Raw genomic sequence first — 12,245 nt, forward strand, 5'->3', positions numbered from 1 at the left:
GCTCAGCCTGAATAAGAAGGTGAACTGCAGCACAGGGCGGACTCCTAACCTAACACTCGGAACTTAATGTTTGTTTTCGTCTTAGCCTCTACCTGCCATTCATTTTAAACTCGATTCCAGGACTTTTAAAAAGTAGTAAATTAAACCAAGTGTGGTGAACATCTGTAACCTTGGCCCTTGGAGACCTGGAGGCCTAGGATGCGGGGGACTGCAGAGTGCCAGCATTTAGGATAAATTGGATGAAATCCTGAGGTAATGGAGACTCAGGCTGGCCCAGGACCCATGTCAGTGGAAAGAGCAAAGCAAATCCTAAAGCTGGCCATGTTTTTCTTAGTTACTGTCCTGGGATCGGAATCAGTTTGTATTTTAACAAAAGCATGCTTCAAGAACAGCAATTAAAAATAAAGTTTATGTGTATGGTGTTTTGCCTCCGCGTATGTGTATCTGTGTACTGTGTGCGCCTGGTACCCTGGGAGGACAGGAGAGGGTTTACAGACAGTTGTGAGCCGCCATGTGAGTGCTGGCAGGTGACCCCAGGTCCTCTGCAGAGCAGCCAGAGTTCTTTAACCACTGAGCAGTCTCTCCAGCCGGGAACGAGTGTTGAAAGGCCCCACTAAGTTAAGATTGATTGATACCAAGACATAACTACTCTCATAGAAGTTCCTCTTGTGCTCCAGTTTGGTTTGGTGTTATGCAGTATACGTGTGTGTGCATGTGTATTCCAGCACTGAAGGAGAGGCCACTTTTGAAAGTCAGTTCTCGGGGGCTGGGGATTTAGCTCAGTGGTAGAGCGCTTGCCTAGCAAAGGCAAGGTCCTGGGTTCGGTCCCCAGCTCCAAAAAAAAAGAAAAAAAAAAGAAAGTCAGTTCTCTGCTCACACCACGTGGGTCCCAGGATATCAAACTCATCAGGTTTAGCAGCCCCGGGAAGTTTTTCCCCCTCCCCAAGCGCTCTCCTGGCCCTGGGAATATTTTTTCAGTTTCTGTGTCTGAGTGTTTTGCCTGTGGGTATGTATATGGCCCCCTGTGTGTGCCTTGTGCCTGCAGGGGTCAGGGGGCATTGGAGCTCCTGGAACTTGAGTCACAGGATTGTGAGCTACCACGTGGGCGTTGGGAACCCAACCCTGGTCCTCCGTAAAAGCAGTAAAAGCAGCTGGTGCTCCCGGCTCTGAAGCCTTTTCTCTGGACTTAGATGTTTTGGGGAACAAAGAAGAAACGATGGAGTCTACTCACTCTTGAAAGTTGGTGGTGAGAAACCAAAACTTCAGGATGCTGAGGGCAGTGACTGGTGCTTTGGGACCGGCAGAGCTGGATCTGAATTCCTGGGCTTCTGTGTGTGGTGGTGTCATTGTCTTAGGAAGCTGTTCTCATTCTTCAAATGGAACCAATTCATGCCTGCTTTGCAGTGCTGCCTTGAGGGTGCCTGAGGTGTGCTGTACCCTAGCTACACTGTAAATGGGGATTAAGGTTGAAAAACCGTTTTCAAAACTTTCTGGGGCTGGAGAGATGGCTCTGAGGTTAAGACACTCACTGCTCTTCCAGAGTTCAATTCCCAGCAACCTCGTGGTGGCTCACAACCATCTGTAATGGGATCCTACACCCTCTTCTGGTGTGTCTGAAGACAGCGACAGTACTCATACACATACAAAAATAAATCTTCAAAAAAATTATTTACAAAAAATCTTTCTGGCTTAAGAAGCTACAGCCAAGAGAAAGGCCCAGTGTGCTAAGGGCCTTGGATGAGAAAAGATGGGTGGTCTGCTGTCATAGCTAAGGCGCTAGCCTAGTGTTCAGGATTGCCCGATTCCAACCCGAAGCGGGGTGTTATGGCAGAACAGGATCTTTGTGTGGTTGATGGTGATTTGTGAGGGAATGGTGGAGTCTGTGGCGTGCCATCAGGGATGGGTAAGCCTGTCTATACACTCCCAAGAACGGGGGAAACTTCACAGTCCCCTGTATTTTGTAACTCACGCACGTGACCATCTCAATGTCCACGGAGTCAGCCTTGCTGGAGCCAGCACTGTGCCTCGCTTCCCTGTCCCCATCACTGGAGGTGGCCTTCAGAACGCTGCGCCGGGTTTTCTCACGCGCAGGCTCGGAATCGGCGGGTGGCCGCGGTTCCTAGCAACCGCCTGGCCTGCCAGCACCGGCTTGCAGAAAGTCCAGGGCGCCATGGCTGAGCCAACCGTTGTCTTAACCTCCACCACAGTACCAAGAGAAGACCTGGGACGTAGGGAGTCGCTCCTAACGACTTCGGTAGGGTAGCCTGTCCCTGGTGGCCCCGCAGCCTCGGCTCAAGGAGCCAGTGCCTTTCCTGCTTCTCTACTTTGGGCCTTCCTGCTGGAGGGAGGTCTTATCGAGCCTGTAGCTCTCAGATTCTTTGTTTTATTTGATTGTGATTTGAATTTCTTTTTCCTGCCACTTCCCTTCCCTCCTCTCTCCACCTCCATTCCACTTCCCGCTACGATTACTATCGGCAGTAGAGCGGTTAGATTTCCATCCTTTCGCTTGCTTCTGTTAAAGAATGAACAGTTTGCAGTTCTATCAGACATGCTGTCTGCCCTGCCTCCTACTTTAGTACTTTAAAAAATAAAATGGGATGAGGGATATTTGGCCTATCATTTATCTTCTCCTTTAAAGCGAATCTAAAATGATAGATGGCTGGATTATAAATCACTTGTCTGGGTCAAATGGAGAGCTCCTTTGCTCTGGACTGGTCCTGCTACCATCCCCAATCCTCTCTCCCTCCCTTCTCTGCTTTGGAGCCGGAGGTGGGAAACCTGTTTTGACCTGCCTGAGAATATTTTCTTTCTGACTGCAAAATGGGGAACTAAAAAAATCAACAGGAATCTAATAAAAGAATGTGCTGAGTGGGAAGCGGTTGGTTTGGATGTATAGCATGGTATATGAAACTATGGAAATTCTGCTGTTCAGAGCAATGTACACAGTTCACACTATAGAACACGTGGACAGATGACAGAGTGAGTTGCATCTGCCATTTTTACCAATTATTCTTCTGGGTATTCTTGCTTGAGACCCCCTATTTCATATTATAAATCGGACATAGAGTTTGATGTTTTTGTGATCTGTAATAGCACAAAAAAGGAGAAGCGAAGCCTCCAAGTTCTGTGGACAGCAGGACTGGAGCAAACACAGACTCATCACAAGTTTATATTGAGTGCTTACTGCAGAGACAAGAAACCCACTGGAAACTGAGGCGCACCCAAGACATCTGCTTCTTCACTTGACAGATGAGATGCTAAAACTAAAGCCTACCGTGGCCTAGTAAATGTGACTGTGGGTGTGTCCCGCCACTCTCTCCAGACAGGGTCATATATGGCTCTCTGTCTGGCCTGGAACTTAACGTGTAGACCAGGCTGGCCTAAAACTCACAGAGATCCACCTGCCTGTCTCCCCGATTAAAGGTGTGTACCGCCACACCTCTGTGTCCAACTAGTGCTTATTTTTACAGTTCTGAGAGAGAGAGAGAGAGAGAGAGAGAGAGAGAGAGAGAGCGAGCTTAATGCAGAACGGTTGGTGAGCAACTTTTCCAGTGCATTCAGTCACCATGCAAAGGAGTTATGGCTTAACACTACCTAATGTTCTTACAACATCGCTGTGAGATCCTTTAGTGTCACCAAAGGGGTTTTAGATACTTAAAGCCTCTTAATATCTTAACAATGTAAGGAAATAGCATGCGTGAAACATGTAGCTTTCATTTTAATAACGATAGCTATTTGGTTTGGTGCAGGCAATTTAGTTTTCCTCAGGTAAATAATTTCCAGAGCTCACCTTCTAAACACACAAGCTGATTTTGTGTTTGCTCATAGAAAAAAGTCAAGAAGATTACAGGCATTGAGAGAGAAGGATGGTGGAGGCTCACAGTGACGGTATGTACGTCCTTGAGAGGGATGGTGGAGGCTCACGGTAACGTCTGTGCACCCTCACTCTTTCCAGTTCAGTGCTTTTTCTTCCCGTTAAGGTTTTAGTCAGTCTTGCCTTTCCAGTCAGCAACACTTAACTGTGAGAAAACCCTGTCTGCTCAGCTCTGCACGGTTTCGTTTCTACTCATAATCTTGGGATTAGCATATGAATGAGAAGTTGGCTTTAAGAGTTGAGTGTAAGAGTTTAGAGAGTGAAACAGATCTAGGGACCCGGGTGCTTACAGAGTGGCTAAGGCACCTACGAGCTTGGTCACATCCGACCTATGATCTCAGACACATCCTCTGTGGGAAGGGGATTTGGCATCTGATTTTGTCACAGAGAAGCCAGTGTGTTAACATGAAGTCCTAGTCAGGGTCACTTGCTCTGATGAAACACCACGTCCAAAGCAACTTAGGGGGGAAAGGGTTTATTTCAGCTATAACTTGAGGTAACAGTCCATCACTGGGGAAGTCAGGACAGCAACTCACACAGGGCAGGAACCTGGGGACAGGAGCTGATGCAGAGGTCATGGAGGAGTGCTGCTTACTGGTTTGCTCAGTCTGCTTTCTTTCTTTTTTAAAAATTTCTTTTCTTTTTTAATTTATTTATTTACTTTATGTTGAGCACACTGTCGCTGTCTTCAGACACACCAGAAGCGGGCATCAGATCCCATTGCAGATGGTTGTGAGCCACCATGTGGTTGCTGGGAATTGAACTCAGGACCTCTGAAAGAGCAGTCAGTGCTCTTAACCCCTGAGTCATCTCTCCAGTCCTCATTCTGCTTTCTTTAAGAACCCAGGGCCACCAGGCCAGGGATGGCCCCACCCACAGTGGGCTGGGCTTTCCCCTGATCAATCACTAGTTAAGAAAATGCCTTCCAGTAGGATCTTATTTTCTCAATTGAGGTTCCCTCCTTTCAGATAATTTTAGCTTGTGTCAAGTTGACAAGACTAGCTGGCACAGATGGTCAGTGTATAAAGTTCATACTAATATGACAGAATGGCTCATTCACTCCCTCAGAGGACACTTTTGAATTACAGACATCTATCTATCACAATGTTTCAAAAATAGAGGCAAATTTCAGTCAAACTAATTTTAACAAAAGACATGGGCTGAGTAGAACATCAGGTGCTAAAGCTTCAGACCTGGTCGTTCAGCCACACTGTGGCCATGATCTGAAGTACCAAACCCCTTCTCGGCCATGTGCTGTGCGCCTTCCTCCTGAGGCGGCCATTATAGTTCACCTTACTCTGGAGGCTCATTAGAAACATTGTATCCACTAGCCAAGACACTGGGCTCTGTGCCCACTCACTGGCCTGCATATGTGGCCAGAGAACTACAGCTTGATACTCATTATCTTTCTTTCTCTTTTTTACTTTTCAGATACATTTATTAAGGCCACATTGTAAACTTAGGAAACTGTACAGCCATGTTCCACGTTCCCATCTACATAGCTTGTTTAAGTTCAGCCGACATTCATCTTGAGTGGACTTAACTTTTGGGCTAGTGAGAATATTCAGTAGATCAAGATGCCTGCCACTAAGGCTGAGGTCCTGAGTTCGATCCCCAGGCCCCATGTTGGGGAAGGTGAAAGTTGACTTTACCCTCTCTCTGATCCTTCCCCGCATACTGTGGTACATGCCAGACCTCAGTCCACATACACAAAATAGATATATAAAATGTGACTTTAGTTTTCTTAGGTAGCATTTCACTTCATAGCCCTGGCTGATCCAGAACTCATTATATAGAGCAGGTTGGCCTTGGCCTTGCAGAGTTCTGAGATTAAACGGCACTTGCAATAAAGTTTTTTCTTTTTTACAAATTTATTTATTTTATGTATATGAGTACACTGTAGCTGTCTTCAGACACCTGAGAAGAAAGCATCGGACCCCATTCCAGATGGTTGTGAGCCACCATGTGGTTGCGGGGAAGTGAAAAGCAGTCAGTGCTCTTAACCGCTGAGCCATCTCTCCAGCCCACTTGTAATAAAGTTTAAAGGAAACTTTTAGCCCTGATCCTAGTGTGATGCCCTGGTTGCTTTAGAAAAGAATCCCTCACAATGCTTTTGAAATATTCTTCCATCAAAATGGTTTGGGAGTAGGGTGGCTGGAGAGATGGCTCAATGGTGAAGGACAGTGCCTGCTCTTCCACAGGACCTGGGTGTGATTCCTAGCACCCACGTAGCTGCTAACCATTGCTTAATTCTAGTTCCAAGGGATTCAATATGCTGCACTGAATGCAGTAAAATACCTTATACATAAGATAAAAATATTAAGGAAAATGTCTGTTAGGGGTGGGAGAGCTGGCTCAGCAGTTTAGAGCACTGGCTGTTCTTGCAGGCGTCCCAGCACCTACTAGTATCTCACAATTCTTTATAATGTTGGGTCTGACATTGTATTCTGACTTCTGTGAACACTGGACACACATGTGGTACACAGACATACATTCAAGCAAAACACCAGGAGGCAGAGGTGGGCAGATTTCTATAAATTCAAGACCAGCCAGGGCTACATAGTGAAACTCTGTCTCAAAACAAAATTAAAACAAACAAATTCACGAACAATATTGATTCACATACGTTATAATAAATTAAGAGTATTTGTGAAAGTTAGAAATGACCCTTCAGGGACAATGCCTTAGGGAAGTCACAGGCCTACACATCTTACAACCAATGTCATTCCCCACAGAATACTCCAATACCCGGTACTTACCATTTAAGGACTTTTATTGAAGAAGCCCTACTAAATCCAGTGAGTATAACCTACAATTTTAAAAATGAAGGCAGGAAAAGGATCCCGCTTGTGCTGAGAAACGATCCGGTCCCCACTGACCTCCCGCAATATAGTCCCCCTGACTTCCTGGAGTTGTTGAAGAAGCAAACGGCCTCGTACTCCTTCAAAGACAAGCCCCGCGCAGACCCCAGCACGCTAGTTGAAAAAGATAAGGTGAGATGCTACTGTCAGTGTTTTGTTGCAAGAGTACATTGTGTGTGTGTCTGTGAGTGTGTGAGTGTGTGTGTGAGTGTGTGTGTGTGTGTGCTTTAGACACAGAGTATACCCCCAACCCTTAAGGAAACCCTCAGCAATCTCGTTCCCTATAGAAATCAAACAAGGCAGAGACTGCTCAGTGGTAGGAAGTTTGCTGTGGTTGCAGAGGACCTGAGCTCAGTTCCCTGCAGCCATGCCAAGCCGCTCACAACTCCAGCTCCAGGGGACCAAATGCCTCTGGTCTCCTTAGGCATAAATCAGTATTTACCTTTACACACACACACACACACACACACACACACACACACACACACACACACACACACACAGCCCTACACATAACATAAAACATAAAAACAAATCTAGAAATGGAACAAGGGCTCAGTGAGGTCGCTCCTGTGAAGTCCTGTGCATGGGTGCAGTCCAGTCCTGGCCGGATTCCCCTCATCTGGGGACCCTTGGCTCCCAGCCTTGACCAACACACTGGTCTCTTGAAGCAGTTGATGCTTTGGTCCCTCTGGGAAGCGCTGCCTCTTGCTGATGGCCTTCCTAGAGTGTAGGGGTCACCTAAAGTCTCTCTTTGCTGGGGAGTAATAAAGCCCATGTTCAGTTTCCAAAAAGCCCTGGGCTTGCTTGATCCTAGTATCAAAACAAACAAGAAAAAAAAGCATTTCTTTTTCCTTATAAAAATGAGCCTTTCAGCCACACCAGTTCATGCACGGCGTTGACGAAAAAGCTCAGCTGTGCTTCTGGCTCTGTACCAGGCTCTGCCAAGGGAAAGTGCTTCTGCTCCAGAATAATCCAGTAACAATACAAGATACAACATGTCAACCGCTGAGATAAGGAGTGCAGTAGGGAGCACCAGTAGGGAGCACCAGTAGGAAGCATCAGTAGGGAGTACCAGTAGGGAGCACCAAGGGGAGCTTAGTGCTCTGGAAAGCTCCCAGATAAGTAGTATTTAGCTGGATCTTAGTAAATAAGCAGGTTTTCTTTGTATTAACTTTTTAAAAAGGATTTATTTATAATTGTGTGTCTCTGTGTGGGTAGAGATGGGAGCAGCAGCTCCCCTCCACCCCCGCCCTGAGCTAGAGTTCTAGGTGGTTGTGAACTGACATGGATTCTGGGCACTGGGCTCAGGTCCTCTTCAGGTGCTCTTAACCAGGTAGCTATCCCTCCGACCCCCTATGGGACTCTCAACGCTTACTACAGTGGGCTGAAGAGATGCTATCTCTGTTTTCCCTGCAAGAAACCCGCCATAAATCACAAACTGACTAACTCATCCAGGACACGGCGTAAAACAAAGCACTTTTTCTTTTTTGGAGACGGTTTCTTAGCATAGTCCTGGCTATCATCAGACTCGATCTGTGGACCAGGCTGACCTTGAACTCAGAGTGCCCGCCTCTGCCTCCCAAGTGCAGGACTAAAGGTGTGCACCACCAGGTCCTGCTCGAAGCTGCACTTTTGACTGAGAGCTTTGACTGTAGATGTGGTTCTCTTTCCTGCCCACTGCCGTCTGTACCCACAGAGCAGGAGCAGGCAGGGTTGATTGCTGGAATCTAAAGGATGCACTTGTGTGGCCTTACTGATGGGACGTGTGCTGGGCAGCTCTCTTCAGGGAGCCTGACTTGTCACTTGAATCTTTAGTCTTTTTCCTTTCTCTTTGTTTTAATAGTCCCCAAATGAGAAGAAGCCAGGAACACCATCAGTCCTCAAGGGGAATGGCTGGGGGTTGTATCTGGGTACGGTCACACGAGTTCCAGACTGAGGCGAAGGCACAGCCATTTCAAGCTCCAAACCAACTTGGGCTGCATAATGCCCAGTCTTCAGCTGGGAATGGCGGCACACTCCTTTAATCCCAGCTCTTGGGGGGCAAAGGCAGGCAGATCTTTGTGATTTTGAGGCCAGCCTGGTCTACATAGTGGGTTCTAATACAGCCAAGACTCCAGGGAGAGATCCTGTCTCAAAATGACTAAACTAACCAACCAGCCAAACAAAAACCTGTCTTCCAAACCCAGAAATAAACAAGGAAGAGCTGTGATTGCTAAGTGAACATAAACCTCTCAGCCGGATATGCACACACACGCGGCCCGGAGTCACTTGTAGTACTTCACAGATCTGGGCTGTGAACGTAACAGACTGCTAAGGGTTTGTTAGACAAGCCTTGCCCTGTTTGCTTCAGTGAACAAATACAGGCGCTGGGTTATTCCTGCCTATCCAGGTCTCAGGTAACCAAGCTACAGGTGAGATCACCCTGGCTGCCTTGTCTCCCAACTCGTTCCCTGCCATTTCCTCCCACCTGCTTCCTCTCCTGCTCCTTACCCAAAGGCCCCCGGGGGAAACACACCAGGTTGTGTCAGGCACAACTAAAAACCTTGATTAAATGACTCATGTTTTTAGCATTCCCAGAGGGGTAAGTCCTCCGCAAAGACACCTTTCCAGTGTCTTTTTCTTCTTTCCTCCTCCCCACGGGCATTTCAAACTTCTGATGTTTCAAGAGCCAGCCTCGATGGAGTAATCTGAATTGAGGCATTTAGTAAAATTTGTATGACGATCTCATCTTCCTGTACTGGTGGCTTTGGTTTGTGTATTGGTATTTTGAGACATAGAAGTGGTTTTCCTTGAGTTGCAGTTAGCCACTGGCCCATAGTTCCCCTTATTTCTTAAAGAATTTGGCTTCCTTTACTCACGGCCCCTCGCTGCCGCCCCCACAGGGATTTTAGTACCTGTAGAGGTGTCTTGCCAACAACCTGGCTTCCTAGTTTCTTCACTGCTCCTTAGCTCAGCCACTCCTTAGCTTTTTTTTTTTTCTTTTTCAAGACTCATGATTTCGAACCTCCCTGGTCTTAGGTAGGTGACTCTTCTTCTCCAGGTCTCTCTGGCCTCCCCTCCCCTGTCTGGTCGGAACCCTCGGACCTTCCCATCTTTATGCTGCCCACACTCGCTCCTGTTTCATTGGTCACGATGCCCTCTCCCGTGCCCACCATCATCTCTTGCTTGCTTATGATACCTATGTCTAGACACATTTAAATGCTCAAATTTGTTTTATCATTTGTCTTCCCTTAGTTGCCTATACTAAGAGGACTCATCTGAGTAACTTAACCTGTCACTAGCAGGAACCAGGGCTTTCCAGAACCTTCTCCATACTTTTTGAACTCTCTACACATCGTTTTTCAGAAACGAGCAGAAATACCCTTCACATTCAGCCGACTCCTGCTGCTTGTCTGTCCCTCTGTCCCATGGCAGGACAGGTCTGTGCTGAGGTGTTCCCGGCAGAGGAGGAGTGTCACCACTGTAAATGCTCCCAGCTATTTCAAACAGAATTGGGAGACTTGCATAAATGTGGACATGATAGAGGGGATTTGTAACAGCCTCAATCAGGAGACTTACATAAATGTGAATGTGAATGTGACTGAGGGAACTCTGAACAGCCTCGAATCAGCTCACCAGTAAGATTCGGGGTCACGATTTCCAGACAGTCAAAGGTCAGGAGAGCTAGTGGCACTGCCAGCCTCAGCAGGTGACTGAGCACTGAGCACTGTCTGTCACCCAAAAGAAGGTGGAGCCCCTGCTGTAACGACGTACAGCTTCCAGACAACACGGGTCACTCCATATTCTCCCCCTCCTTCAAGGGTGAGTGTGAGCCTTGTTCTCTTACCATGCAATTGAGACAGACATTCTGGTTATAAAATGGGCAGAGGACAGGAGAGACGCTCATGACAAGATGGACCACTGACAGAAGACCAAGTGACACTCAGCTTCAACTCATCACAAAGGACAGTAAGGCAATCTCACATGATAATAAAAAAACTGTGCAAAGGGGACAAGGACAAGAAGGTGTTGTCATTACTGATGTGAAGAGCCACTCAAATTCATAAGACTATTCAGCAACCTAGAAGTATCTAAAATATATGGAGTCTTAACTGTGGCAACGCCAAGGGAGATTGTTTAGGGAGCATGCGCACACGAGTGAGGTCTACAGCCGCATCTAACTTGGCAGCGTTTTCTGCATTTCTGTAATTAGGGGATTAATATAAAACCAGATCTCCCGCATCCACGAGGCAGCATCCACGAGGCAGCATCGTCAGGCACCCACTGAGGACAATGAGGCGGTGATGCAAGAACGCCTAAGGTTACCGTTAAACAAAAACGGCACATGGAAGCGAATTTTACAGCCTAATCCATCTGGACACGTGACGATAAATATACTCTTCTGTGAGGTCTGCGTCCCCTTTTCCTTACATCATCATTCATGGTGACTCGCTTTGGGGAGTAGGCCTAGAGGCGGGCAGAGGCTCAGTCTTCGTCTTCCTGAAGCACTTGACTTGTTTCAATGTTTGAGTTGTGCTCTTTCTCAAGTGTGCATATTTGTAAAGAGCTAAAAATAATAATTAAAAAATCCAACTAACACTTGTTTATATCTTCGGTGTGCTTATCGTCCAGTTTAGAGCCTCTCTAGTTTACTTCCTAGGTTGGGACTATGTATGAAAATCACAATTAAACAAACGAAGTTGGAAACAGCCTGAGGCTTCTGCCTTGATTGGAGTTTGTACTGTATGTTAACTTGGCAAGGGAAAAGAAAATGAATTTGGTGATGTTGCCTGGGAGACAGCCAGGCTGGAACCTGCAGGAACCTCGTTAGAAGAGGAGGTCACCACAGGAGTTCAAGACTCAGTGGCCTGACTTGGATTCCACTGCTGGAAAGATAGATGACTTCTGAAATTGTCCTCTGGCTTCTACACACATGCCGTGGTGCGTGCAAGAGATAGTCCTGCACACACACTCATGCATACACATGCTCACACTCTCACACACTCATGCATACACATGCTCACACTCTCACACATACATACATCCATACACTCACACACACATACCCAAACACATGTGCTCACATGCATGCACATATACACACACACTAACAAGATCTCTCTTACATATGTTCACATACACATGCACACACGCATTAAATAGAATGTTTAAAAAAACAAAAGGAAGAATGTAAAGTAGGAGAATGCCTTTCTTGGATTTACTGCTACAGTGGACAGAAGGACTCTCTGAGCCTGAGGAGGTCTCAGCAACATCTTCAAAGCTGAGAAGTGAAGAGGTCAAAGGTTGGAAATCTACAGAGTATCTGAGCCCTACAGAGAGTAAAAAATGAGCCCGAGGTGAAGCAAAAAAGGAAGGATGAACTATTTGGGGGAAGAAGATGATGCTTTTCAGATTGGTATCGGGTACCCAGCAAAACTCTGGAAGAAGCTGGAGGTGATAGAAACATCTACCAGGGACCAAGCTATGTCCTCCCCAAGCTCCTCTGCAAATACTCGGCCAGCAAGAGA

At 46.7% G+C, this 12,245-nt stretch overlaps 1 protein-coding gene across 11 annotated transcripts in view; it reads left to right on the forward strand.

Moving 5' to 3' along the window:
• The first annotated feature begins 426 nt into the window (after positions 1–426).
• The window catches only part of Stpg4 (sperm-tail PG-rich repeat containing 4), a 51,458-nt gene continuing 39,639 nt past the window's right edge, over positions 427–12,245 (forward strand). For 8 of the 11 annotated variants that reach the window (XM_006239719.5, XM_063262467.1, XM_063262466.1 and 5 more), the window contains exons 1-3: positions 427–2,254; positions 3,829–3,888; positions 6,610–6,867. In XM_006239719.5, the coding sequence (XP_006239781.4) occupies positions 1,853–2,254; positions 3,829–3,888; positions 6,610–6,867 (720 nt within the window). In that variant the 5' untranslated portion in view covers positions 427–1,852. Of the gene's footprint in view, positions 2,255–3,825; positions 3,889–6,609; positions 6,868–12,245 lie in introns of those variants that run through there. The other 3 variants (XM_006239720.5, NM_001163562.1, XM_063262471.1) reach the window with 3 other exon arrangements.

The sequence above is a fragment of the Rattus norvegicus genome, chromosome 6 (assembly GCF_036323735.1).
Source record: "Rattus norvegicus strain BN/NHsdMcwi chromosome 6, GRCr8, whole genome shotgun sequence".
NCBI lineage: Eukaryota > Metazoa > Chordata > Mammalia > Rodentia > Muridae > Rattus > Rattus norvegicus.